The 26,223-nt window shown below is 32.4% G+C and overlaps 1 protein-coding gene across 4 annotated transcripts in view; it reads right to left on the minus strand.

Moving 5' to 3' along the window:
* ct (homeobox protein, cut) overlaps positions 1-26,223 on the minus strand; it is a 207,895-nt gene that overhangs the window by 83,859 nt on the left and 97,813 nt on the right. For all 4 annotated transcript variants that reach the window (XM_036371098.2, XM_036371099.2, XM_036371097.2 and 1 more), the window contains exon 3: positions 14,227-15,519. In XM_036371098.2, coding sequence (XP_036226991.2) covers positions 14,227-15,519 — 1,293 coding nt within the window. The remainder of the gene's footprint in view (positions 1-14,226; positions 15,520-26,223) is intronic.

Below are 26,223 nucleotides of genomic sequence, written 5' to 3' on the forward strand. Positions count from 1 at the left end.
CTAAAACTCTTAAAAGTAATCAGCCTAATGAGCTGTTTGTTTTTATGCTCACCACAAGGCGAGCCAGATGAAATGTAAAAAAAAAGAAAAACGAAAATATAAGCGAAATTTATCAGCTTAAGTACCTCGAAAAATTACGCTTATAACAAAAACCGACACATTTGATATAGAAATTGTAAATTCGAAAATGAGAGTGGGTGTGAAATCATTGCAACACCACGTTGCAAATAGAAGTGGGCGGCGCGAATGTAAGCTGAGAGAGGGATATTGGTGGGAGTACATATTTAAACATATTTCTTAGTAAAAAATACTTTGTAAATAATATATTATATAAAAAAATATCTGTTATCACTTATATTATTACTTACTTATATTAATGGACTAATTTTTTTTTATGGTTACATACCTGTAATAGAAAGAGATATATTAATTAGTAGAATGTCACGGAATTTTTTTAATTTTTGGAATACATATACATATTTCTTGACATGAAATGTGTTTTATAGGAATATACAATTCCTGTAGAAACATTATCATGTTGTAAAGCCCTCTAGAACTTTTTTTCGTGTCGCCGCTGTCGCATTGTTCATTTCATTGTTCGGAGTCGTTGCATTCGATACTCGAAAATTCATAAAATTGAACAACGACAAATGGAGATAAAATGTAATGGGTGGCAAAATTTTGAGAGATATGATATAAAAAATGAATGAATAAAAATAATAATAACAATGAAGGAAATTAATATCTTCCTTAAAAAATGCGAATTATTAGAGCGCATTTTGTCATTTGCATTGGTTGATGATACAAAATATGAATTGCGAATAGCATAAATATTCGAGTTAGGGGTTTACCATAGATACATAACTACTCGGCTGTGTCAACCAAAAATTTAAAATAGATGAATTAGCATAGCTGCTGAACTAGCATATTTATGAACAATAACATTTGTCTCATTAATTGTTAGCTTATGAGTTGAAGAGAAACTGCGCGATTTGATTGGTTGAAAATATCTACTGATGTGTGAGTGAGTGAGTGTGGAAGGTAGAGAGTGCACTTAGCCAGCTGGTAGCATGCAATGTCAAATGAGTGAGAAGGAGATTTTTAAGGTCACTAAACTGTAACTATTTTACAGCGAACACTTTACATTAACTTGTGCGTCACTGTAATTCTCAATAGGTTTATGAAATATCAAATAAATTGTTTAAATTGTTGTACACGTGTATTGCGTATATATGCTTTTAGATAAATCAATTGCCTACCTTTTTCTATAAAAATCGATATTGAAGTTTTTTACAGTAAATATAAACAAATTTAATATATGTTTTTGTAGTTTAAAATATATTTATAAGCATTTCTGTTCAACATGTCATGCTATATATTCTTGAATACTACTTCTAGTACTCTGTTCTCAAATTGTTCAACATTTTCGTGAGTTCTCTTATTTTTATATTTATTAATTTAATTTTTTATTTTGGTGTTCCTTTACTGCTGTTCTCTTTCACATTATCTCCCTCTCTCTCGCAGCACAGCAAAAAAGAGAGCACAGCGTAAGGAGCGGGTAAATGTTTCGCCCATTAACAAAATGCTGTGGCAAATAAGTGGAAAAAGAAAACAGTACAGCTGTTGTGTGTCTAGCATGTAGGGATAACTGTATATGCTAGCCGTTTTATTCATTACGTGTATTATTGCAAAAATAGCATTTAATGGATTTGCAAATGCATTCAAAACCAGTCATTATGTGGTATCTGCTATGTGAGATACATCGTTTTTTTACGACTATAGAGATATTTATTTGAACGTGTGGCAGCTTGTTGTAAGGATGTGGCAAGGATACGCTGCTGATAGGATAAATGATTTTTTAGAGCATACAAGCAAGCGGCAACAACTAATGGCTTTGAGTTGTTTTTTGTTTCGCATTAGATGCCGTTATGTGTGTGTAGTCAGGTGTGTGTGTGGTTGGAGGGGGAGGGGGGGAGTCTGGCGCTGAAATATGTGTGCTGTATTCACATCGCCCGTCTACGCCTAGTGGAGCGGGGTTGCGCAAGAAATCTCACTTAAGCTTAAGTGTTGTTGTAAGTCGCATACTTTGTTGAGTATATATATGTAAATAATACCCAACTACCCATGCGATTATCAACTGTCTGCAGTGGCTGTTGCATGCATAGATAAATATCAGCGTTGGCAAGGGTTAAAGTGTAAGTGAAGGCAATAAACGTTAAATAGTAGTGTGTGTGGCATGAAGGCATGCATAGAAACGTGCGGGAAAAGGATGTAATAGCTCTAATATTGTATATAGCGCTCATTATACCAGTTGTAAGCAGCTAAATATTAGAAAAAATTTCAACAGATTTTTAACTTCTTACGCTTTTATGCCCTCACGCCTTCACTACATCACTTCACCACTTTGGGGGTCGTCCACTTTCGCAGCTTATTGCAATAAGCAATCATTCAATGCACTTCTTTTAATCTCTATATGTATGTGTGTGTGCTTATTTTGTATACATCTGCAGACTGACTGCATTTCTTTATTTTCTCAAAATGCACTCTCAACGCATCTATGCTATACCAAACACCTTTGTATTATGTCTTAAAAGCTTTTGCATACAAATTGCAAGTGTGTGCGCGTGTTTATTAATATTTTTTACATGTTTACTTCTTTCTATGCATAATGTTTGCATTAAAGAAATTAAAATTTTTTGTGATAAAAGTGATTTTTTTTTTGCAAATGGTGTAAATGTTTCGATGGTCTTCCTTTAACCTTTAAGAAGGTGTTCAGTCAGTGGCAGAGTGTTGAGGTATTGAGTCCACACTGCATAGACATTTATATAGATGGCTGCAATGGAGGCGTGAAAGTGGCACACATGCAGGCGAGATTACGCATAATTACGTACATACTAACATAACAGATACATATAACTAAGAAACTACGTTTCATAAAACAATTTTCAGCTCATTCCATTATATTTTTATATATTATATATTTTTAGTATTTATTTATTTAGCATTTTTTATGTCGTTTTGTGTTAATATATAATTTTTTTCATGCAATTTTTTTATTATTTTATTTTTAATCAAACTTTTAATTTTTTAAAAATATTTTTAAATTATAAGTCTTCATCTTTTTTCTTTTTTTTGAACTTTAAGATTTTTTTATACAACTTTTTATTTTTGTTTAGTCATTTTGGTTATTTATTTAGTGATGTTTAAAATTAACTTTTATTATTATCTTATAGCTTTTTAAATATTTCAAATTTGTATTTAATTTTTTTTACTTTTTTTACTTTAGATATAAAAGATTTTTTTTGTAATTTATTATAATGTTTTTATTTTTTTGTGCTTCTCGTCTGTTCATTTTTTTTTAATTCATTTATAGCTCTAAGTTAAATTTAAAATTTTTATACTTTTATTTTTTGCTAATATTTTCATTTTATTTTTTGTTTCGAGTTTTATTTATTTGACATTTTTTTATTTTCTTTTTACCGATCATTTTGCGGTCTAAAAATTAAAAATACAAATAAAAATTTTGCTTAAGAGTAATTAATATTCAAGCACTTTTTTCCAATATTTGCAATATACACTTTTAATGAATTAATTTTTTTCTATAGCTCTCTCTTAATGCCTATAAACTACGCCACTGCCAGTTTAATTGCCATGTAGGTATGAACATGTGATTAAACTAGATAACGCTTAAGCAAATATGCATGTGTGTACGCATAATATGACTTCCGGTACATAGTCAATATGATTTCCGGCAATAATGCGTTTTAAGCAGCGAAAAAATTAAGAAATAATAATCTGAAAAATTCTAAAAAAATAAAAATAAAAAAATAATATCATGCAACAAATCAAAGTAAAATTAAACTACAGTAATAAGCGGTTTAGTCGTTGTAATTTTTTAATAATCTATGCGTTTGTTTTCATGAAAAAAAGCATTAAAATGTTGAACATAATTGCGGTCAGCATTTGTGGTGCTACGTCTCTTTTGTTTCAAAGCATTTCAGGCAAAGTGCTGAATATACATAGATATACACACATGTATATATCTGTACTGCTATAGAGAATATCTCTAAAAATTGTCGCTGCGTCCACCAGCTGCATCTGTATTTGTAACAGTTCAATGCATTTTGTAGCGCTAATGAATGCGCTGGAGCATATAAAATCATACTAATCTACAGTTATTCATTTATTTATATAATATATTGGACTCCATATATATATATACAAGTGCCAGCATATTTATATTTGCTCATTGCCACTCTCGAGTTATCATTTTTCCAACATTTTGTGGCATATTTTCTATGTTTTTCATTTGTTGTTGTCAAACAAGTCGAATTATGTTAATTCGATAAACATTTGCTAATTATTGTTGAAATATATTTTGGTTCTGTTGAGTGTTGATAAACTTTGTGGTTTGTTTGGCGCGGAATTTGTGGCCGCTTTTGATAATTATTATTATTATTATAACATTTATTTGTTTTGCTCTATCGTTGATTTTGTAAATTTGTTTATCTGCTCTCATGTGTGTGAAAGTAGTCGAAGCGGAAACTGCGATTTTTGTAAATTTTGTGAATTTTTTGAGTGAAGAGTGAGTAAGAAGTAAATTAGGAGAACAAATGTAAAAAATAAAATGAAATTTATTATTTTTATATTATATAATATTTTGTTTTAGTATTTTTCAACCTAGAACAATTTAAAACAAATTGTAAAATTAAAATATAATAATGAAATATTAAAAATGTTTTAAAATTCAAGAAATTTATTAATTAATTTTAATAAAATAGTTTCAGAGTTATTTTAATATTTTTTAATTGTATTGAATTTTAATTTATTCTGTTTTTTGAGTAGAAAATGTTAGTTATGTTAACAAAATACATTTTTAAATTTTTTTTTATAGTTATAATAATTTAAAAAATGTTGTAAAATCAAAATAAAATAAATAATAATAATAAACAAAATAATAAAAACTGTTGGCGAAATCAGGAAACTCAGGAGTTAATTTTAAAGAAATTATTTTTGAAAATTTTGAATTTTTTGGAAATTTTATTAAATTTGTATCTTTATATATTAATTTTTGGAGATGAAAATGCTGTTTTTGTTGAAAGAAAACACATTTTGTTAGTATTTTTGATTTTTTTTCAAACAATAACAATTTAAAAAAGAAAAACTAAAAAAAATATATATAAATAGAATAATAAACAAGTAAGGAAGGGCTAAGTTCGGATGTAACCGAACATTTTATACTCTCGCAAAGTCAAATGGTAAACTCGTTTGAGATTTCTTTGTGGATTGGCTGATATTTTCGGCAGAAGGTCAATTATAGGCACTGGGGTCCACATATTTAGTACTTAGGGGCTTGAACAGTTTTGGTTCGATTTAGACAATTTTTGGTCACAAGCTGGCATTCTTTAAACGTATTATTCACGCAAAGTTTTACCCCGATATAATCATTGTTGCTTGATATGCATAGTGGAAAGTGAAAGAATCAGATGGAATTTAAAATGGTGTTATATGGGAAGTAGGCGTGGTTGTAGTCCTATTTCGCCCATTTTTACACTATAACATAGAAATATGAGAAGAATGTTACGTACCGAATTTGGTTGAAATCGATTAAGCAGATCTCAAGATATGGGTTTTCACCTAAAAGTGGGCTGTGCCACGCCCACTGTCTAATTTTGAACGCGGTTCCTATAAAGTCATCTCATACTATCACAGAGATAAAATTTAATGTCTCTGGCGTGTTAAGTGCTTGATTTATCGCGCTTTTAGTAGTTTTTAACAGTACCGTTATATGGGGAGTGGGCGGAGTTGCCACCCGATTTCAACTGAATTTTGTTATTATAACATTAGCGGTTTAGCAGATATGCACATTAAACCTATTAGAGGCGGGACCACGCCTACTTTTTAAAAAAAATTTTCACTGCAGATGCCCCTCCTTAATGTGATCCTGTGTACCGAATAACAGTCTTATATCTTTTTGCGGAGCTTAGTTATGGTAATTTATTTTTTTTTGATTAATGGCGTTTTGTGGGCGTGGCAGTGGTCCGATTACGCCCATCTGCAATACCAACCGTCTCACGGTACCAAGAAGCATGTCTACCAAGTTTCATAAAGATATCTCAATTTTTACTCAAGTTAGAGCTTGCACGGACGGACAGACGGACGGACGGACAGACAGTCACCCGGATTTCAACTCGTCTCTTCATCCTGATCATTTATATATGTATAACCCTATATCTAACTCGATTAGTTCTAGGTGATACAAACAACCGTTAGGTGAAAAAAACTATTATACTCTGTAGCAACAGGTTGCCAGAGTATAAAAACAAGAAAAAACGTTAACTTCGGTTGCGCCGAAGCTGTAATACCCTTCACAAAAACAAAGGCCCTTTTATAAGAACTTGATTCCGAACGTTCAATTTGTATGGCAGCTATATGATATAGTGATCTGATCTGACCAATTTCTGTAGAGAATAATTTGTTGCCTTAAGTAATAACTCGTGCCTAAGTTCGTGAAGATACCTCGTCAAATGAAAGAGTTTCCCATACAAACACTTCATTCCGATTGTTCAGTTTGTATGGCAGCTATATGCTATAGTCATCCGATCTGAATAATTTCTTCGGAGATTACATTGTTGCCTTAACTAATAATCCGTGCCAAATTTCGTGAAGATACCTCGTCAAATGAAAGAGTTTCCCATACAAACACTTGATTCCGATTGTTCAGTTTGTATGGCAGCTATATGCTATAGTGGTACGATATCGGCCGTTCCAAATTTCAGATCGATATCTCAAAAACTGAGGGACTAGTTCGCGTATATACAGACGGACAGACGGACGGACGGACAGACAGACGGACATGGCTAAATCAACTCAGCTCGTCACGGTGATCATTTATATATATACTTTATATGGTCTCCGACGTCTCCTTCTGGGTGTTACAAACTTCGTGGCAAAATTAATGTACCCTGTTCAGGGTATAAAAATAGAGAGATAAAAAAAATGGTTGGAATTGTGGTAATAAATTATCTTCAAAGAAATAATTTCAGAGAAATGTTTACGTTTTTAATGTTGACGAATTTGTATTTTTTTATTTATTTTCTGTTGTGTGACTAAATTTTTTATTAATTATTTAATTTTTTTAAGCGGAAATGGTATTTTTGTTAAAGAAAATTTTTTTTTTGTAAAGAATTTATTATTTATTTATTTTTTTGTAAAAATAATATGTTTATATTAATAGATATTTATTTTATTTTAAAAAGAATTTATTATTTATTTATTTTTCTGTAAAAATAATATTTTTATATTAATAGATATTTATTTTATTTTAAAAAGAATTTATTATTTATTTGTTTTTCTGTAAAATTAATATTTTTATATTTATAGGGGTTGCATTTTCAATATTTTTTATTAAGAAAATAAAATTTTTTATTAATTAATTCTTCAAAAATAATATATATTTTATTACGAAATTTCAACGAAACATTATTTTCGTTATTTCTACAGACTATTGCTCGTCTGCATTCAAGAAATCACTTCGTTTGCGCTTCTTAAATGCACCCAACCAATCATTTTGCTTAGAAAAATCAGTGCAACACTCAAACGCGCCGCTCATAAATCATTCAAAGTGTCAGCGCACAAAAACCAACTACTTTTGTGCGAAAACAAACACCATTAAAGCAATGTGCAACACACGCTGCGGCAGCGTAGCCAATAAGTGGCGTGGGGGAGTCGAAAGTGCTCCAGCGTTTCTATTGCATTTCCACGAAATACTTTGCTGTTAAAAGCGTGAAAAAATCAATTTTTAGTGTGGCGCACACAAATGTGTGGTTGACAACAAAAACAACAGGCAACAACTTGTGTGCAGCACTAAAACAACAGCAGTAAAATGTCAAACAATAAACAGTTGGCCCGCGATGAAGATTTCGCAAAGCAAAACATAAGCGCGAGCGCAAAAATGTTGGAAAAAAAATTCGAAAATTAATTTTTGCAAACATAAATTTTGTAAATTTTCAAACTGTCGATCAGCGTGTTGCGCAGACAAGGCGGTTGAGACGCCTAGCGGCCTCAGCGTTTATTAGCTGCAGTTGCTGCCGTTGCTTTTGTTGCTTTTGTTGTTGTTCTGTTTCTGTTTTTGTTGCTGTTTGTTGGTTGTCGTGCTGTTGTGCGAATTGTTGACGCATATTTTTATGAACATGTGTAACAAATAAATAAATATTTCTGCCTAAACAAATAAACAAATCGGCTGCAAGTAGCCTGCAACGTCTGTCAGCGAAATGTGACAAACTGCGTATCGAACGCACTTAAAAGCGACTGCAAGTGATGCTTGGGGCATCTGTACAAAAGTATGAGTGCGTTTTTTAAGCACTTAATTGCGTGTGTGTGTCGGTGTTGCACGTGCATATGTGTTTGTTAGAAACTTATTTTGGCGTAAAGTTCATGTTGTTGTTATTATTGTAGATAAGTTAAAAAAGTATATATGAATATGTACTAATACAAATTTATTGTATATTTCAGCAAAAAAGTTCAATATTGCCCGCAATTTCACCGACAAATCGTCAACGAAATATTCTTAATTCTTTGCTGCTGCTTCTTCTTCCACCAACCAACGACATATGTTGCGAATTTGTTATGGTGCGCCGCAACGGTGTCTGGTGGCAAGTTGCAACAGCACAGCTAATAGATTATTAGAAATTTGTTATAAAATCTTGAGTTGTGGCAGCTGTGTTCGATTTGCCAGCCGCCAAGCAATTGGCGTTGCAACGCGCGCAAATGCGAAATATGCCAAAAGTGAAACCAGAAAGCAACAAAAAAGTGAAAATTTGAAAATAAAAAACTGCTGCTTCTTTTCAGCGTCCAAGCAGCAGACAGGTCTACTCTATTAGCGTACAAATGTGGCTAATCGCTACACTAGCTCGCTGGCTGTCTGCACTGGTTCCCCAAATTTGCAACACTAATGATTTCTCACTTATTTTTGGCAAATCATTTTTCAATGTGTTCGCAATTTTTACAATGTTTTTTTGATTTTTATTAATTAGTTATTTTTTTGGATTTTTTTTCAATGTTTGTAACTTTTTTTTCAAAAATTAAAAATAAAATTTTTTCTTTCAAAATTTTTCTTTCAAACCTTTTCAATTTCTTTATTATTAAATCTATTTTTTCAAAAATTTTCATGCCTTTTGTAATTTTTTTTGTTCAATTTTTTTTTTACTCTTTCCTCAAAATAATTTTTCAACACAATTTCTAGAAGCAGTGAAAAATTGCTGACAAAATTAACGCAGATTAACATAAAGTTGTATGGCATTAATAATTTGACTTGTTCCCTCTACATACATAACATTTTTTCATATATTTTTTGCTGCTCTTCGTTGGGCGCTGAAAAATTGCCTTGCTTTGGGGCAATCATAATTCAATAAAAATCGCAATTGCTGCGCCGCATAAATTTGTGTGTGTTGATAAATTTCGTAGACAAAATATGCGCGTTGTGGCGCATTTAAGTTTTTCGAAGCGTTGCAAAGTATGCAAATTTTTGCTGGCAAATGAAGTGTAGAGTGATTTCTGTTGGGGCTTGGGCAATTTGTGGCGGTGGCGTTTAAGAAATAATTATCATTTTTATTTTTGTTGGGTCTTGTAGAATTGTAGGTAACTTTGGATTTATTAGGGTTATTTGACAAAAAAATTTTTTTTTTAATTTCAACTACCTAACTAAGCTGTTTTTATTATATAAGATATAAATAAATAATAAAAAAAAAGCAAAAAAACAAAATGTTTAGCGATTGAGATAAAAGTTTTATTTTTTTTAACACGAAATGCTTTTTTTGAAAACTTTTTATGATTTTTATTTATCAAGAAACATATTTTTTTTGTCGATTATGTTGATACGTTTCTTCAAACCAAGTTTAAGCAGTTGCAAATATCAAATTGAATTTTTTATATTGAGACTAAGGAATATACATATCATATATGTAAATATAAGTATGATTCTTTAACTTTTAAATATTTTGGCTTCTAATAATTTTTTTTAAAGTCTTTTTTTTTTAATTTTAAAATTTTTTTTTATTTTTTAATGTTTGTTTGGTTTTTTTAAATTTTTTATTTTCGAAATTTTTGGTTTTTATGCTATTCAAAACTGCTATGGTGATATTTTTTGATTATTTTTATGATGTAAAAATATTTTGTTTGAAGTTGGAAAAAAAATATCTTATTCATTATTTCCGTTCTTTTTTATGTTAGAAATTTTAAATTAAATCTTAAAACAAAATAAAAAAAATAATTTTTATCTAACCTTTGCAAAAAATAACGCGAAAATTATAACGATGCAAATAATTTTTTTTTAATTTTATTTAAAAAAATACTTTCCGAAAAACGTTAAACATATGCATAGTAATAAATAGTGTATATTTGTTACAGGAATTCAGCAAATTTATAAAAAAAAAACTTGCCATAAAAATTTGAAATATTACTATCTTATTGTTTGCTTTTGTAAATACTCTCAAAGTTTCGAACTATAAGCATCTGCAAAACATTCGTAGAATCATGCAATAGTATTTATTTTTTATCTACGCGCTTGCTTAGCTGTAATAAAGGCCGCAACAAAGCTGGGAAAGTATGTAAATAAAATGTTGAAACAAAAAACAAATATGGTATTGAGTTCAATGATTGCTTGACTGACAACCAGCGCAGAAATGGCGTTCAATACTCCAAGCAAATAGTAACATATACATATATGTATTTGTGCCTATCATGTGCTCTAGTAGCAGCTATAACGGCGCCCTTTAAATGCCTGCAATTTATTACTAATGTCTGTTGCTGGCGCTGTCAGCGCTGCTGCTACATTTTATTGTTGTTAAATAGTACAAGAAAATATTGTTATTGTTTTTGTACTTAAATGACATTAATGGAAAAAACAAACATATGTAATTAACACAGGCCAAGCAGCGCAGCAGATAAACTTTTAACTTCCCCCGCCCGCTGCATTTATAACACACACACGCATGCACACACACATGCAAGCAAACACAGTGTCTTTCTCCAATATCGCGGAAAATGCGGCGTTTTTTTTGTTTTTGTTTCTTTTTTAACCAGCCTATTTTCACACCAACCCACCAATGGCCGTATCATTTCCAGGCCAAGCGGCAAAATCGCGCGCACGCCATTTAAAAAATGCAAAATATGCTTGTGAAGTAGAAGAAGAGTTGTTGCGGCGATGGGGACACTGCGTAGATGCGCCGAGCGTTGGTTTATGGGCAGGACTGCGCGCTGAGCGGCCTTAAAGGCGCATATGAAGTCATTAAAACTGGCAGGCAAAGTGATAAATTGTGTAGAAAAGCGCGCAAATATGTGTGCGTGGCTGTGTGTGTGTTGGTGTAAGAAACAGATACTCGCGCTTGTTAATGTATGTGTTGCAAGCAGTGAAGTAAAGAGTTTGTAGCAAGACTGGGTTGACTGACTGTAGTCTACTCAACAGTAAAAAAAAAGAAATAATAAACAAACAACAATAAAAAGCCTACAAGCGCAAAAACAAAAACAAACAAGAGACGTAAAAGAAAAGAAAAAACACATAGTTAATGTAAAATATATCTTCAAGTGGATCTGCAGCTTGCAACGTCAGCCAACCCAGTACGCGTGGCACATTAACGCACAAACTGCATTTTAACACAGCCAACTGCGCCTTACAGCGGCCGCCCTTTCAAGCACATACTCAAGATCAATGGCATTTTTGACATTTCAAACAAATCAGAAGGTCACAAGTGCCAACAATGTAACAGCGTTGTTGATGTGTGGATCATATGGGGATCATCCGAGTTGGTTAGCAGATAAACAGATATTAGATGGGAAAATTGTTGGCGAGAATAGCGAAGGGGTAGAATAGAAAGTGTCTCAGATGGAAGGGGATAGTGAATGTTCTTTGTATTGCGGAAATTTGTTGATGATTTTGACAGAAAGACTGCTATACTTTTGTAGATTTGATGAGATATTAAAATTAATGCTGCTTAGGAAGCTTGTGAAGCCTTTTCAGATGCATACAACTATGACAGAGTTAATATATTAGTAATATTTTTGACAGATGAATATTATATCTATACTGAAACGTGTCGAATCGCATATTTTTCGTCTCAATCACATACGTAATTTTTGCTTCTTTATCTAGCGAACATTTGCTTTAAATGAAATATTTTGAGTGCACTAATTTTATACTAAATTTAAGCTTGAAATTTATGTATAAATTATCTTCCTAGCAGAAGAAACAACTTCAGAAACTTAAAATATATTTTCCACATAATTTACGCTCTACTTTTTAGCTTGAAAAAATTTTTGCGAACATATGCTTTGAATGATATCTTTTAAATGCAATAATGATCTTCTATATTTAAACCTTTATTTAATGCATTAATTATCTTTCTATCATAAGAAATAGTTTAGAAACTTAATAGTTATTTTTCAACAAATCTTAGCTCTATTTTAGAGCTTTAATCGCATACGAACTTATAGAATAGAAATTAATTGAGGTTTGCACCGCAACCTAGAATGAACATATGCTTTAAATTAAATATTTTAAGCGCCATAAATATCTATTAAATTTAAGCTTTCATTTAAGATATTAATGATCTTCCTCGCACACTGAAGTATTTTCAGTAATCAAATATTTGGCACCTAATCAAATCAAACAATGCGCAAAAAAAGTGTTAAACATCGCAAATGCTTCTTTTCTCACACCTTCCTTCGTATCATAACATAAGTGCGCCGATAATATTATGTAAAATCAGCCTGAATTATGCAAACAAACTGTAATTGATATGCTATCAATGTGGCGAAGAAAATATACAAAAGTGCTCTAGTCACACCTACAAAGAGCACTTAGCAACCACCCAACAACAAAACATGCACACAACGTTACGGCATGGAAAAAGAAGAAAAGTGTGGAAAAAGCTGAAAAAAATTACCGACAAACGCACAACGCAAATGCAAACATCTTTGAACGTATTATTTACTGCCACAAACACCCGTACAAATATGAGTCATCTTAAGACCGCCCGATTTTTTTAACGTTCATTGAAATGTTAAGCGCTAAGTAAAACCACAGGCAGCAAGATGGTCTATTTTCGGGGGTGGTGTGAGAACACACTGTACGCACAATTGGTAAGCAATTTTTTCCGCTATAGGAAAACGTTTCACAGGCAAATAATACTTTGAGGAAATATTGAAAGCGTCTGCTTGCTTGCAAGTAGCCAGCCAGCAAGTTAAGATCGTTGTTTGGGTGTGCGCACGACCTTTTCGTTGGCGTCAATTTTTTCTGGTTGCCCTTTTCAGTTTGCTTGCTTTGTATTGATATTTACTTTTGACTTGTACAAGCGCTTAATTTTTCCGCACAAACAAAAAGGAAAAGGAAAATGAATGGTGAAAGGGATTTGCTGGCTTGGTTTGTAGAAATATTGTAACTTTGCTGACTTTTGGGTTTTCCTCAGAGGCGCACAGATTTTTCTGCGTTGCTTATGTTTTCGCTTTTCTTCTGCCATTTAATAAGTGTTTGCTGTTTTGGTGTGAGTTTCCAAAATAAAGTCATTCGAAAAATAGGTCTGCGTTAGGTCATAACATTATAATATTGACAAGACAATTTTTACGCCTTCAATTGTGTAAAAAGTTTGGCAATTGCGTTTATTATTTGTTTAGTTGTCAATGCCTCGAAGGTAGAAGAGTTTCCCATATATTTTTTTTCATTTTACAAATTTTTATTTGAGTTGTTTTCGTGCGGAAAGGCGTATATTAGCTGGGGTTCGAAGGGTTAGCTAATGTTAAAATGGCTAGTAAATTGTTTGACTTTGATTGAATTAAGTTTGCTATTGGATGCCTTGAGAAAAAATTATAAAAATATTATGGATTGGAAGCAAACTTGAGGAGTAAGGGTTAGAGATTAAATTGGGATGTTTTTTTAAAGGGGTTAAAAAATGTAGGCGCTTGTTTACTGGCAGAAAATGGTTTTCGTAAGACAAATGTCGATTAATAGTATTTTTAATTAGTGGTGAATTTTTTCTTAAAAATATAACAAATACAAGTGAGTTTCTTCTTGAACTTATCTGATCTTTAGTGTAAAGTTTGTGTTAACTATAACAAATTAAATTCAATGAGCATATTTTCAGCCGCAACTGAAGCCTTTACCTAACCATATTCTTTAATTACACACCTAATCTCTTTGAGAAAACCCTTCCTCAAAGCGCTCAGTTCACTTACCTCTTTATCTTTGGCAGCTAATAATTCAGCATGATTGTTTCCTACCGCATGCGACTTAATTGTTGCACTTCCACTGTAGTAACCAATTGTGGCATCGATTTTCCCACTCTCACCACTTTCACCGCCATCAATTTCCATGCGCTTGACTTCCGCGGCGGACATTGCATGTTCATTGTCATTACCATCGCCATCCTCATCATCATCATCATCGGCATCTGTATTATCAATGCAATCATCGCCATCCGCATTGGCTTTTGTTTTTCTTGTACAATTATTTTTGTTTACACTACAACTAGTTACTTTATTGCTATCGCTACTGCTAACATTTACGCTAGTATCATCAGTTCTTTGACCACATACGCTCGCATCAACACTTTGCTCCATCAGATCCTTTTGATTTGTTGCATTGTGACTACGCTTACGCGCATTCGCATTCTCATCGGCATCCACGTCGCGCTCCTCTTCGTCCAACTCTTCGGCACGCTCACTGTCATGCACGCGCTTCACCAATTTCATTTCCGCTGTGAGACTGGTGATCAATTTGCTAGCATCTACAGCGCTAGCGCTACGGCTGCCATCCTCATCCATATCATCGTCGTCTATATGTGGCGCGGCATGCAACGGCGAGTGCAGCGGCGATTGTTGCTGTTGTACGGCAGCTGCTGCAGCAGCAGCGGCGGCTGCGGCCGCAGCTTCCATCATCATTTGTTGTGCGTGATTGAAGAATAGCTTGGGATTGAGGCAACCGTTGACGCCGTTCAAAGCGGCGCTCAGCGGTGAAACGCTGCTATTGCCACACCCGGCAGCAGCTGCAGCGGCAGCGGCAATACTACAACCGTCGGTGGACAGTGGTGGCGAGGGAGAAGGTGTATTCGTTGTGGCAGCCAACAAATTGCCACCGTTCTGATGTAATGTTATTGCCGCAGCGACGCTATTCAACAGCTTCGTGTTGTTGTTATTATTATGATGCACGCTATTCGGGCTGTTGAAGCCCGCGGCAGCGGCAGCGGCTATGCTGCTGTATGCAGCGCTGGTGGGCGAAAGCAGTTTGGTGCTTGGTGGGATTGTTGTAGTTGTTGTGTTGGTGGTGGTAATGCTTGTGTTGCTGTCTGTGGCGGAGGCGCTGCAGTTGGCGGCAAGTGCGATAGCGGCCGCTGCGCTCAACTCGTCTATGTCGGCCGGTATGTCGCTGCTGTTAGCGTTGGCTGGTGTGTTGGTGGTGGTGCTGGTGTCTGTGTTGGTGGTTAATTGATCCTTCAAGGTGTCAACTTCCTTATCCGCCAAGTTAGCGCGCTGCAAATAAGTTAATAGAAAAAAAATGATAAGTAAGCGTTACTTAAAAGACAATTAATAATTTTTAGAGAGAAAATTATAGATATAAAATAGACTTGATATGTTTATTGGTTTTTCTAGGAAACGCCTAAAAATATAAGATTTAGCTACAGTTATACAAAATTTGTATTATTTTTCTTAACTTTTACGTTGTTTTTTTAAATGTTTTACTTAAAAAGTTAGTTTCAAGAACATAGCTGTAATTCGAGGACATATGCTACAAATAGCATTGCTTGAATTTGATAAGAAATTACAGTTTTTACCCTTTCTAATGAGCGTTTAAACATGCAAATGGCATTAGAAACACCAGCGCTATAGTTGACGAACTTATCGATTGCTAAAATCAACTGCATGCCACACATACTATTATTAAAGCCTATTCGTATAAGAGAACTACACCAAATATTTTCCAACACTCCACATATAAATCCCTAATTTAGTTCAGTCATACTACGCTCAATGCATTTCTATTTCATTTTGGTGCTGATACAATCGAAAGCTTATTGCTTCCGGTAAACAAACGTCAGCCAACTTAGACCAAAAAGTGGGCACATACTTTTAGTAACACAACAAATAAATTTTGCTTAACTTTGCGTTATTTGCCAACGCCTTTTGCTCGTCGGAGTGTGGGTCACATTTGGGTAGACTAATTTGCCAAATATTTAAGTAAAGCCAAGGGTTTAATCGTCGGCTGTAACATTACCTGCTACTCATACCTTTACGAAGTAAAAATAGTTTTTCGAATTGTTAGGTTTTTTGGCAATTTGACCAAATTTTATAGTCAAGCTTATCGATACGAACGATAAACTATAAGTTTCGTAGTCAAAAAGTTGTAGTCGTGTGGTAACAGACGAAATTTTGGTAGGCACTCGTAATTACGGGGGTATATTGCATATGGATAGCTTTATTTGTTGGCAGTATTTGTAGAAGTTTATGCGCTCTTCACTTTACTTTTGCGGCCGTTTTTTTGGCTATAGTAAAAGTTGTAACGTATTAATTTGGCCAAATTTAACCCGTAATGACTTTAAAAGTAAAATTAATGAGGGTCGCACTGGTGCTGGTTAACGGAAGTGGTAGTAAGGCGCCAGGCGGTATTATGCCACTTAGTATGAGTTTACTGAGCGTTGAAATAAATTGACAGTAAGGAAACTAGTAAATGCAGTTGATTTGTTGTTGCAAGTATATGTGTTGGTTGCTTAACGGAACAAATCGAAAATGTGAGTGAAAAGAGTTTGTACATAAGTTTTTGTTTTTGGGCGTCTATATTGTGTGTAGGAGCACAAATAGCAGCATGTTAGTGAGAAAGAGCGGCTTCTATTCTTCTTCTTTTTTCTTACTTCTATTTGTGAATTTATTAGTGTTTGCAGTCCTAAAACTATGCTACATATAAGTCTATTTGGTCGGTTATATGCCCAACTTCATGCTTTACTACAGCTTTTTTTGTTTTTGCTGGTTTTAATGTACAAAAGCCCGCTCGAAACTTATGCTGATTTCAATACTACAACATTTTACTTCACCGATTTTTGTTGTTTTTGCTATTACTTATTGCTGCCTGCCGGCAGTGACCAAACAACAAAAGTCATTAGGACGTGTTTGTTCCCACTGGCGATCTTTTTTTATGATATTATAGTTTTTCTGTGCGATATTGGTTGTTTTGGAGAAAATACAGAGTTTATGTATACATATTTATTTATAAAGTAAATAAAATTTTTTATAGTATTTTTAAATTTTAACTATTTTCATTTAGGTATTTATTAAAACTAAAAATTTTATAAGTGTTAATTTCAATGTAAAAGATAAAGTAATAAAACGGAACAAAAATGTTATTATTATATTTTTTTTTAATAGGCTTGTTTCCGGTGTAAAAAATCTTAATGAAATTATTTAAAGTAGTTTTTTTACTAAATTCAATTCAATTAAATTTTTATCATTTACATATTTCTTAGAATTTTTTTTTTATATAGGACTTTTTTGTACAAAAAATAATATATTTAAAAAATTATTTCCAAAAAAATATGAAAAAAAAATTTTATTTAAATTTTAATTACTTAAACAGCATTATATTTTTGGTAAAAAAAATTTTTAACAATTTAAAAAAAAAATTATATATTATAAAAATAATATTATGAAAATATGATACTATAAAAATAATATTTTTTAAATACAAATTTTGTTATATATACATTTTTTTACATAATTTTTTTTGGAAGTTTAGTTTTGATAATGGCAAATTTATGACAATACTTTTTTTGAAATATATATAAATATATTTGAAAAATTTACTACATAAAAAATATAAAATATTATAAAAATATTATTGTGAAAATGTAATATTATAAAAATAATATTATTTTAATAAAAAATTTTACTATTTAAATGTTTGTATATACATTTTTTTTAATTTACATTTTTTTAACGATAAATTTCTGAAAATATTTCTTTTGAAATATATATATATTCTTTTGATTTACTATTTAAAAAATGTTTCTGATTTTTTTTATTGAATTTTCGCTTTTCATTTTTTGAAATTCATCAATAATAATAACATCATTAAGATTAAAAAATATGTATATATATTATATATATATTTATTTATTTTTTTTTTGTAATTTTCAATAATTTTTAGTCAGAAACCATTTCAACTTCTTTACAGCTACATAAGTCCGCTTTAAAGCCATTAGACTGATTTATTTTTCACTTTTAACTTCTCTCCAACAGCCTCAACCCGCATCTCTTTTTCTCCCGCTCTCTAACTTACCCGCATTATATACTTGGTGGTCGAACTTGTAATCTGGTGATTAAACATTATCGACTTTGAGCAATGACAATCATGAGTCGGACGATGCAAGCAGACAGCTCGGCGAATAACTACCCAAACAAAGTATATTTAGAGAAGCAAAGCGTCTGCCTATATCCTTGTAGAACTTGTGGGAAAGGATTTTATTAGCAAATTTCTTTGCATTTCAAGCTGAATGTGCTACAGGCTATTTTCCCAGGAATGCGTTGGACAAAAACAAGCAAGCCACGATGAAAATTCGAAACCTGAAGGAGCAAAAAGTGGAAGTGTAGAAAGAGTAGAGACCAGAGGAAGTATGTTCGAAATAGAAGGAACATAAATATATCTAAATATATATTTATATATGTGGGGCAAGTAGCGCAGCCGTTAACTTGCTGTAGCTGATGACCGAGTAAAAAAAAACACACGAGTTTGAGGATTAAGCGCATTTGAGTACGAAGTTGAGGATAAGAGTGTAAGTGTTGCAGCTAGCCGATGCTGAGATACAGGTATGTGGACAGTGTATATATTTGTATATAGTGAAGGCATTTCGAAAATTGCACAAGCGCTAGGGGTCTAAGAGAACTATGAAACGCGCTAACCACGACGGATGTTGCCAAATGCTGGCCAACTGTCGGCGTCATGTATTGGTTTGTGGTATTAAAAATCCATTTGTAGAAATGACGGCGACGCAAGCGAAGTGCCTTGAAATGTTGCTGGCATTCAAAGAGACAGACAAAAATTTCAATGAAATTTTCATTGTACAAACGTATATTACTCGGTTTGTTGTTGTTATTTTAATAGTTGACGATTGACGATGACGTGTACTACAACAGTTATGTTGTTGATGCTTTGACAGGATATGGAAGGATTTTACATTTGGTCATAACGCCAAAACTCTTGGCATTCCCTCAACTAGCGCGCGCTCACACTCCAGCATTGCTGCATATTTGTTACTGTTGTTGTCGTCGACGATGTTGTTAATGCTTTGTTTTGCGTTTGTGCCCACTCGGCGCTCTGTTCCGTTCTGAAACGGGCACGGATTTGTAGCTTTTATAGCGCAGGACATGGCGGCAGTGGCAGTAGGACGTGCGTATTTGCTTTTGTTTTTGCTTGTTTGTGTGTGTGGCGCGCTGTTTTGCCGTCTAGAGTAGCCTTTGGCAATATTTGTCATCATAAATACTTTTCGCTTTTACATTTATTTATAATATTTAAGCGCTGCTTAATGCGCGGCGCTGCGCGCGGCGTGAGCCGAGTAGTGATAAATGAGTGCGGGGCTCTATCGACTCTCGGCTGCGTTTGTGGGTAAGCGAAACAAATAGTGGTCTAACAACAAAAATGTCAATATACCGAATCGCTGCAAGTTAAATATGCCAGACAGCTACAAAAACAATAACAACTTGTAGAAATTTAGCGTTTGTAAACAACCCAGACAGGACTTGTTACAGCGCATCGCGCTGTTTTCTCTTGCCGCGCGCTTTAATGGCTTAAGCGCGCAAATTATTTTACGAAAAAAATTAAGTTCTACTCAACAGTCTTATTTACAGCTTGTGGTGGCGGGGCTTGGGCGACACGAAAAACACTTGAAAATCGATTATTATTCTATTTAATAATTCATAAGTTCTAATGAGTGTGGTAATGTGGCGATTGAGGGGTGTTGCGCGCGCTTTGTTGCTTGTGAAGTGAGTGGCTGACGGGTTGTGGGTGGCGAATGAGTTTGATTAAGTTGTAGACGAAATGCAGTCGTGGAGCAAACGCTGAGTGGAAGGAGTCTAAGTACTTGTGTTGATAAGTGTTGCAATTTACGTTTGGAGAACAGGAAAATAATTTAAAAGAAAGGCAGCAAAGTTGAGTTTTTGTGAATAAAAAAAACTTATTCAAAATAAAAAAATTATAATACACAAAAGCTGTTGCAAATATTAGACAATTAGACAAAAAAAATATTAATAAATAAAACTAAAAAATATTTTCAAAGTTATAGTTATAAAGTCAAGAAATTTAAAAATGAAAAACAAAAATTGGAAAAAAAATATATTATTTAAAACTAAAATTTGTTTAATAATTAATTAAATTAAAACAAAATATATTTTTTTTTAATTGAAAAAATATGAAAAGTCAAATTTAATCAGAAAAAAATTCAAAAGCTTAAATGTTTTTCTTAATAAATTAATTAATTATTGATATTCAAAAATATTAAATATTTTCCAAACAGGAATGATAAAATAAAAAGTGGGAAAAACTTAAAAATGCTAATTAAATAATTAAAAAGAAATACAATTTAAATATCAACAAATATAGATATTTAAAGAGAAAAACTTTTAATATATAACTAAAAGACTTATTAGAAAAGGTCTTAAATAGAATAATAAAAAATTTAACAAAAAACAACAACAAAAAAATTAAAATAGATTAAAATTTCTAATTAAAAAAATTTATGTTTTTAAATTTTTATAAATATTGACTCCAAGAAATACATATTAGAAAAAAATTAAATATAAGAATATATGTATAATTATAAAGAAAAAGTTTTAATATATAATATAATAAAAATATTTCGAAAATGTGTCAATTATAATTAGTTTAAAAAGTTTAAAATTACTAAAAAAAAAATTTGTATTTTTAAATTATTACATCTATTGCTAAAAATTACTAATTAATAAATAAATATGTTTTGCTTCTTAAATTTTTATTTTGATTTGAGTCAACAAACAATTATTTTAGATCATTTACATAAACAGATGATAATATTTTAGTATAGGCCACACTTTTCAAAAGTCGAATTTTTTAAAATTATTATTCATTTAAATTTTGCTACTACTGCTGCATATTAAATAAATTTGAATTTAATAACTACTACAAGCTCACGCTGTCTACAACGAGCACAAGTCCACAGCGTCTATTTCTAAAAATATTTTTTTGTGTTTTTTATTTTCAAATTTTCATTTCCTTATTCCAAACAGCCTCGCCTTTTGTCTGCTGCCTTTACTAAGTCGCCCTACACACGACACGTCTCCACTCGTCTCGTCTCGTCTTGCTGCGTCTCGTCATTTCTTTGACACACGCTTTGTGCTCTGCCTTGTCCGTTGCTCCACACAGTAACGTAGCTGTAGCCTTGGTTGGCACTTGTTGAAATTCAATCCTCGTGAGAATGCAGGCACTTGTGCGACCAAGAGCTGATTAAGCGCGAGTTTTGGGGGCAAGGATCCATGCTGTAATGTGTGGGTGTGAGCAAAAGGCTTGGACATTGACTGCTGCGATGATGGAGCGAAAGCTGTGAAGGTAGTAAAGCAGGAGTTTGCTTTTTTGTTTGTTTTTTGCTTGCACAAGAAGTTTTGATTGTCAAACAATCGAAACAATGCAGGTGAGAAAAGAAAAAATAGTTAGAAAGCCTTAAAGCAGAAGTTGCTTAAGAAGTTAACTCAATATTTGAGTTCAACGAAAGGCTTGTTTAACAGTTTCTGTTTGAAGTTTAATTGTCTTAAAGCTTTTGCAGTAAAAAGCTATGAATTAAATGAGTTTAGAGCACATAATCTCAAAACAAATGTGAAGTCTATTAGGCAATTTTAAAAGTTCTACAAGTATTTGCATAGCGTGCTACCGATTGAACACTCCTTAATGCTTTAACAATCTCTCTTTCTCTCTCTCACGTGTTCATACATATTTTCACAATGAGCTACAAATATTTAATAACTTTTTTTTTATAAAATCGTAATAATTTTCGCAAAAATATATTTCTTTCTATATATACATATATATTCAGAATGTTACCACTGAGGTATCACATAAGCTTTCTCTATGTTACTGACTTCTATTTACTTCAAATTCTTGCCACATACTTGCTCTACAAATCAATTAATGTTTTAAAATATAAATTTCAGCAAACTTCCGGCATGTGATTTGCACGCTCATTACATTTTCCTGCTACAACTTTAATTTTTTGGCGCTCTCTTTTTAATTCACAGACCTCTGCGCCTTTGTAGCGCTTGAAAAGCGTAGTGAATCCAAATGAGTTAATTAACTAAAATGCGGGCGGATTTTCAACTTTTACGAATGTCTTTATACAAAAAAATATATAACACTATATATACATACAAACAACAACAACACATGTGCTGACTATCTAGGAATTTAAGCTTTCTGGGCGCTTTTTTGCGTTTATTTGTAATTTTCGGCAACCAAAAAGGATTGAAAATGTGGGCGTTGCTGTGCGGGAGCAAGGTAGTAGCTGTATAGCGGTAAATTTGTGCGCTCAATGCAACCAATGGAGCTAATATGAGTGTATACAAATATAACTGTGTTTTCGTTACTTTTTTGTGTAGGCGTTCTGTACCTATACGCCGATAAAAGCGCTGGAGTATGCGGCTCTTGACTTAACCATACGCTACTTATGTTTGCCGAGCACTTATGCCAACATATTTTTTCATATAAGTGCATACCTATAGACATATGCCTTTAAACACGCTTTATTGGCCTCTTCAGCGTTAATATTTTTCGCTATTGAATCGTAAAATATTTGTAAGCGCATAAAGTAAGTGGTTGGCATGCTTTATTTGCCTAATTTTTTTTTTTAATTTTCTCTCACAGGACTTATAAATAATACTGCTTACAGTTTTCAATGCATTGTAATTGCTTAAAATTGTTGCTTCTGTTGTAATTTTTATATTTGTTTCTGTTTTTGTAGTTGTTTTTACTTTTATTAATAAAGTATTATCCTTTTCACTTTTGCGGCAGTGCAAGAGTCAAAAGTTAAGTGCTCGCATATGTAGTTGAGTGGTGAGTGTAAAAAATATAGCATGCGAGAAAAAAGTTAAGTAAAGCAATTAGGCGAAAAATACTTGAACTAAATAGGCACGATTTGAAGGGAATACGATTTTTAACACTGGGTAGATGATGTAAATGGGTTTTATAGTATTGAAAATATATATATTTTGGTAGAGAGGGAAGTCAATTTTTTGAGTGAGAGAGAGAGAAAATTAACTTGATAGTAAATAATAAGAATGCGATTGTTTTCACTTGAGGTAAATTTTAAATGTATTCTCTAGTAAGTAACTAAAAGGAAAAAATATTTTTGTGAACTGAAATATTTTTAGAGAAAGAGAGAGAGCAAACTAACTGCGCCCGATTTGAAAGCAAGTCAGGTTAAAAAACGATTATTTGGGAAGAAAGTATTAAAAGAAAACACAATTTTTAGGGAAAATTTTTCTTTGGAGAAGGAGGGATAGAGAGTAAACTAAGTGCACAGGCTTTGAAAATAGTAAAGTTCAAAGAAAACAGTTGTTTTGAGAACTGAAATATTTTTACAAAGAGAGAGAGATTTTTAATAAGTTTTGAAAAAAAAAAATAAATTTAGAGAAAGAGAATTTTTTAAAGAGAAAAAAAAACAAATAAATTGAACACGGTTTGGAAGCAAGAGGGAATTTAAAAGTTGCTATAAATTTTAAGTAAATTGTACCCTCTTTTGATTTAGAAAACCACAGTTTTAAAGAAAAATTTTTAGAGATTGAGATATATCTTTAGAGAGAGCGAAAAATGTTTTAGAACGAGGGAGAAATATTTGTAGAGAAATAGCTTGATGTTTATATTAAAGCAATCAAATTGCTTTTTTTTTAAACAAATTTCAATACTTTTTCGAACTTCAAAAACTGCAACAATGCCAGCGCAAGCTGAAAACGCGCCAAACTTTAAATACCTATGTACATGCCTATATACACATAACGGCTGTCCCCAGTCTCGTGCCAGCCACATGTCACCAAGAAACAATACTTTGAAGTACCCTTATTTCGATATTTTGCCTATAACAAAAGCAAAAAAGGGCTACAGCCAACGCGTAGCGGGCTCAAGAGCTACACAGCGCGTTGGGAAACAAAGAAAAAAGGTACTTTTGCCACACAAACACACGCACGCGCATACGTACATACGTTCGAAGGAAGTCAGGCTTACCCCTTGCACTTGAAGTTTCTTATTGCAGTGTTGCGAATTGTTTACGATTTTCAATACAACAGCGACTTTTTGCAAAGATTTGCGAATGATATAGGAAATGCTTGTGTGTGTGTATGCGTGTTGCCATATTTTGCATATGAGAGGCTGCGTCTATGCCTATGGCATGCAGCGCTTTGTATGACATCATGCAATATGCTGCTGCGCGGCATAAATCTATACATGACGTATGACGTATTATGCTATGCTTTCTTAGGTTTTTGTATGTATGTAGGTGTGTGTGCGTGTGTGTTTGCATGCAGTTGTCACGAGTTCATTGTGCGCCTTTTTCCATTGTAATTAGTATGGAAATTATTATTTCGATTGTGGCGGTACTTGAAGGCAACAACAAAAAAAAATTACAACAACAATAATAATAGCAGCAGCAGCAGTTAAAGCTATGTGGAGGGCCGCAATAATTACGCACAAGCAGCCTTTGAAGCACTTAAAAATTGTGTCGGCATGTGCTTATGCCTGTTTGTATGTATGGCTGTGTGTAGGCGTACATTTGCATTTACTTGCAGTCTGTAGTCTGTATAGGGGCGGTTTTTTAGCACAATAAATCAAAGCGAATCAATGAAGTGCGGGTTTGCATACGTCGCAGTTTTTATTTTAATTTTGTTTGCAAAAAAAAAAATATTTTTTTTATTAAGTTTTTTTTTGCAATTTTTCTTTTGCTTTTACATTTGTCAAATATGCCTTCAAGTGACAGTTGTGACAGTTGGTTGTGTGCAGCAGACGGCTTTGTTTTTATATTTTTCGCATTGCTCATTGATTTCTCATTTGCGCAAAAATCAGCATAGCGCTTGGTTTATACAACAAAAAAAAATTCTAAAAAAGATATACAAGTCGAAATAAAAATAAAAAACTCTTTAATATTTGAAGTGTGTCACAAGCGCGCTGTCAAAGTACTTGTCCATCTAGTCAAAGGCGAACGCTTTTGTTTTTATTGTTGTCGTGTGTTTGAGGTTTTTAGCATTTTCTTCTCAATTTCTATAACTTTTCTTTGAGAAAAGCCTACATTTATTAAATTTTGCTAAATTTGAACAAATTATATAAAGTGTGGTTAGCAAGAAATCTTGTTAAGTTGCTCTGGAACAAAATTATGTTAGACTCCTATGCCGTTAGTACTGCCAGATCCATATGAACATTTTTAAACTTCGCAAAATTTTAATTAGAAATGTCATGTGATAGAAAAAAACATAACTTTAACCCAAAATTGAGACCATTCGTTTTTTAACGGTTTGTAACTTTACCAAGCTAATTTTATGAGTTTTTTCACTCCTGCAAATCTTTCTGGAAATTTGATTAACATTATGTATTCTTACAAATCTTTGCGTGAAATTTTGTACAGTTTGAATTACTTTATTGCTTTATTCGCTTTTAACTGAAGAATTTGCAACTGTGTTTTACGTTAAGATTGGTTTGGAACATTGCTAAGTTGCTTTAAACATATTTTTTCAAATTTATAATTAATTTATTTGGTTGCGATCGTTCTGCCAAATTTATTATTGTGTATTTCAATTCATTAGTCTTAATGTATTTAGGCTCTAAATGTGTACTGTGGTTAGAAAGCCTTGAAACCTTGCTTAAATTGTTTTTTAAAAATATTTATGATATTTAAGATTTGTTGTTTTTTATAATTTTTAAGTTAATTCAGAAATTATGTAATTTTATAATGCTATTTTTGGCATAATAGTTAGTTTAGTTCTCAATGTGAAGTGAACCACTATAAAGGTTTAAAATAATTATAAGAACAAAAATTTTTATTTTAAAAATGTTTAAACTATATATGCGTAACTTTTTTGAACTTCGGCAGAAAAATTATATGAAATTGTGGGTTTTCAATTTTGAAGTTAGTTTCATAAAATTAAAATATTGTATTTTATTTCAATTTAATATCCAGCGGGTAT

Source organism: Bactrocera oleae, chromosome 5 (assembly GCF_042242935.1).
Source record: "Bactrocera oleae isolate idBacOlea1 chromosome 5, idBacOlea1, whole genome shotgun sequence".
Lineage (NCBI taxonomy): Eukaryota > Metazoa > Arthropoda > Insecta > Diptera > Tephritidae > Bactrocera > Bactrocera oleae.